This window comes from Lactuca saligna, chromosome 1, assembly GCF_052625555.1.
Source record: "Lactuca saligna cultivar CGN05327 chromosome 1, ASM5262555v1, whole genome shotgun sequence".
NCBI lineage: Eukaryota > Viridiplantae > Streptophyta > Magnoliopsida > Asterales > Asteraceae > Lactuca > Lactuca saligna.
In genome coordinates, this window is record NC_136417.1 from 159,509,329 (window position 1) to 159,510,975 (window position 1,647).

The 1,647-nt window shown below is 39.9% G+C and overlaps 1 protein-coding gene across 1 annotated transcript; it reads right to left on the reverse strand.

Annotated features, from left to right (window-relative positions):
* Positions 1-248: 248 nt before the first annotated feature.
* On the reverse strand, positions 249-890 carry LOC145012958 (uncharacterized). The gene has a single exon (XM_078971749.1). The coding sequence runs from the start codon at positions 888-890 to the stop codon at positions 249-251; it is 642 nt and encodes a 213-aa protein (XP_078827875.1).
* Positions 891-1,647: the final 757 nt, after the last annotated feature.

The window sequence follows — 1,647 nt, forward strand, 5'->3', positions numbered from 1 at the left end:
AGGTGAGAAGCTTGGTCTGATAGAACCCTTGTCGAGTAGTTCTTGCAGTTGACTTGAAAGCTCTTGCATTTCCGAAGGTGCCAATCTATAAGGAGATATTGCTACTGCATTTTCTCTCGGAATTAAATCAATTTGGAACTCGACATTGCGACTTGGTGGCAATCCAGGTAGATCTTCAGGAAATACATCGGGGTAGTCGCATACGTGAGGTATGTCTTTGATTTATTTCGTCTTTCTCTTCGTGTCTACTACGTGCGCCAAGAAGGCATAATACTTTTTGTGTAGATATTTTGAGCCTTAGTGCAAGAAATAAGCTTCAAGTTTTGACTCGATTTGTCGCCGTAGATTATCATGGTCTCTTCGTTAGGTAGAGTTAGTCGTACAACTTTTTCGAAACAAAGAATTTCAGCATGATGCAGAGACAACCAATCCATGCTGATAATGATGTCGAAACTCCCAATATTCATTGGCATTAAGTTGACATAGAATGTGTGGTCGTTCAAAGTTAAGAGGCAATTTTGTAAGATTTCGGTGGTGTTTTCTATCTGACCGTTTGCTACTTCTACTTCGTATGCTACGTCTAATTTACTAGACTCGTGATTTAATAGTTCTTTAAATGATAGAGTTATAAAACTTCTATCGGCACCGGAGTCAAATAGAATTGTAGCATACAAGTTATTGATGAGGAACGTACCAGTAACCACCGATGGATCTTGTATGGCATCTTTGTTCTCTATCATGAAAGCCCAACCACGAGCACTCCCATCACCCTTCTTCAACTTTGGGCAATTTCGCTTAATGTTCCCTTTTTCTCCACATTCAAAACAAGCTCCTCCTCCACTAGAACCCGATCCATTACCCCTTCCTGGTACTGCAACAACTATTGCCATTCCCCGACAAAAGTTTTATGTATGACCTTTGTTATTGCATTTGGCACAATGGAAACATTCTCCCTTGTGGTGTCGGTTGCATTGATTGCATAAGGGCATATTCCTAATGTAACCCTTTTGTTGGATTGGAACTTGTTGGATTGGAACTGGGGCTGGTACCATAGCATATACCTTTTCGATTTCGTTCTTGATCAATTGCATAGCTAGACGCTTAGCACTGAGATATGTAGTAGGTTTTGATGAAAGTACCATTCCTTTTATTTTTGGATCCAGACCCCATATATAACGCTCCACTTTCTTGCCTTCTGGTTTCGCCGTGCCTGGACAGAGGAGTGCAAGATCATTAAACCTTGTTGTGTAAGCCTTGACTTTAGAACCTTTCATCTTTAGGTTACAAAGCTCATGTTCTAGGCTCTGTTCTTCTTCTTAGGGGCAGTATTCCTCTATTAAAAGTTCTTTAATGCTCTCTTATGACATTGAGTTGGCCACCGAGATACCCAAGGTTTTTACTATTGGGTTATGAGCATTCTAACACTCCTAAGTGTACATGCAACCCTAAATACCTTGGATCTATGTTTTCTCTATTATACATGCAAATAAGAACTTTCCAAGGTATTATCCTAATCTAGCATACAAAACAATGAATGTAACAAGATAGAATACATACCTCTTTGATGTAGGAAGTCTTCATGAAGCTTGAGTGCCTAGTGCCCCAAGTGTGACACCTAAAATGGTTCACACAACACCAAATACACTT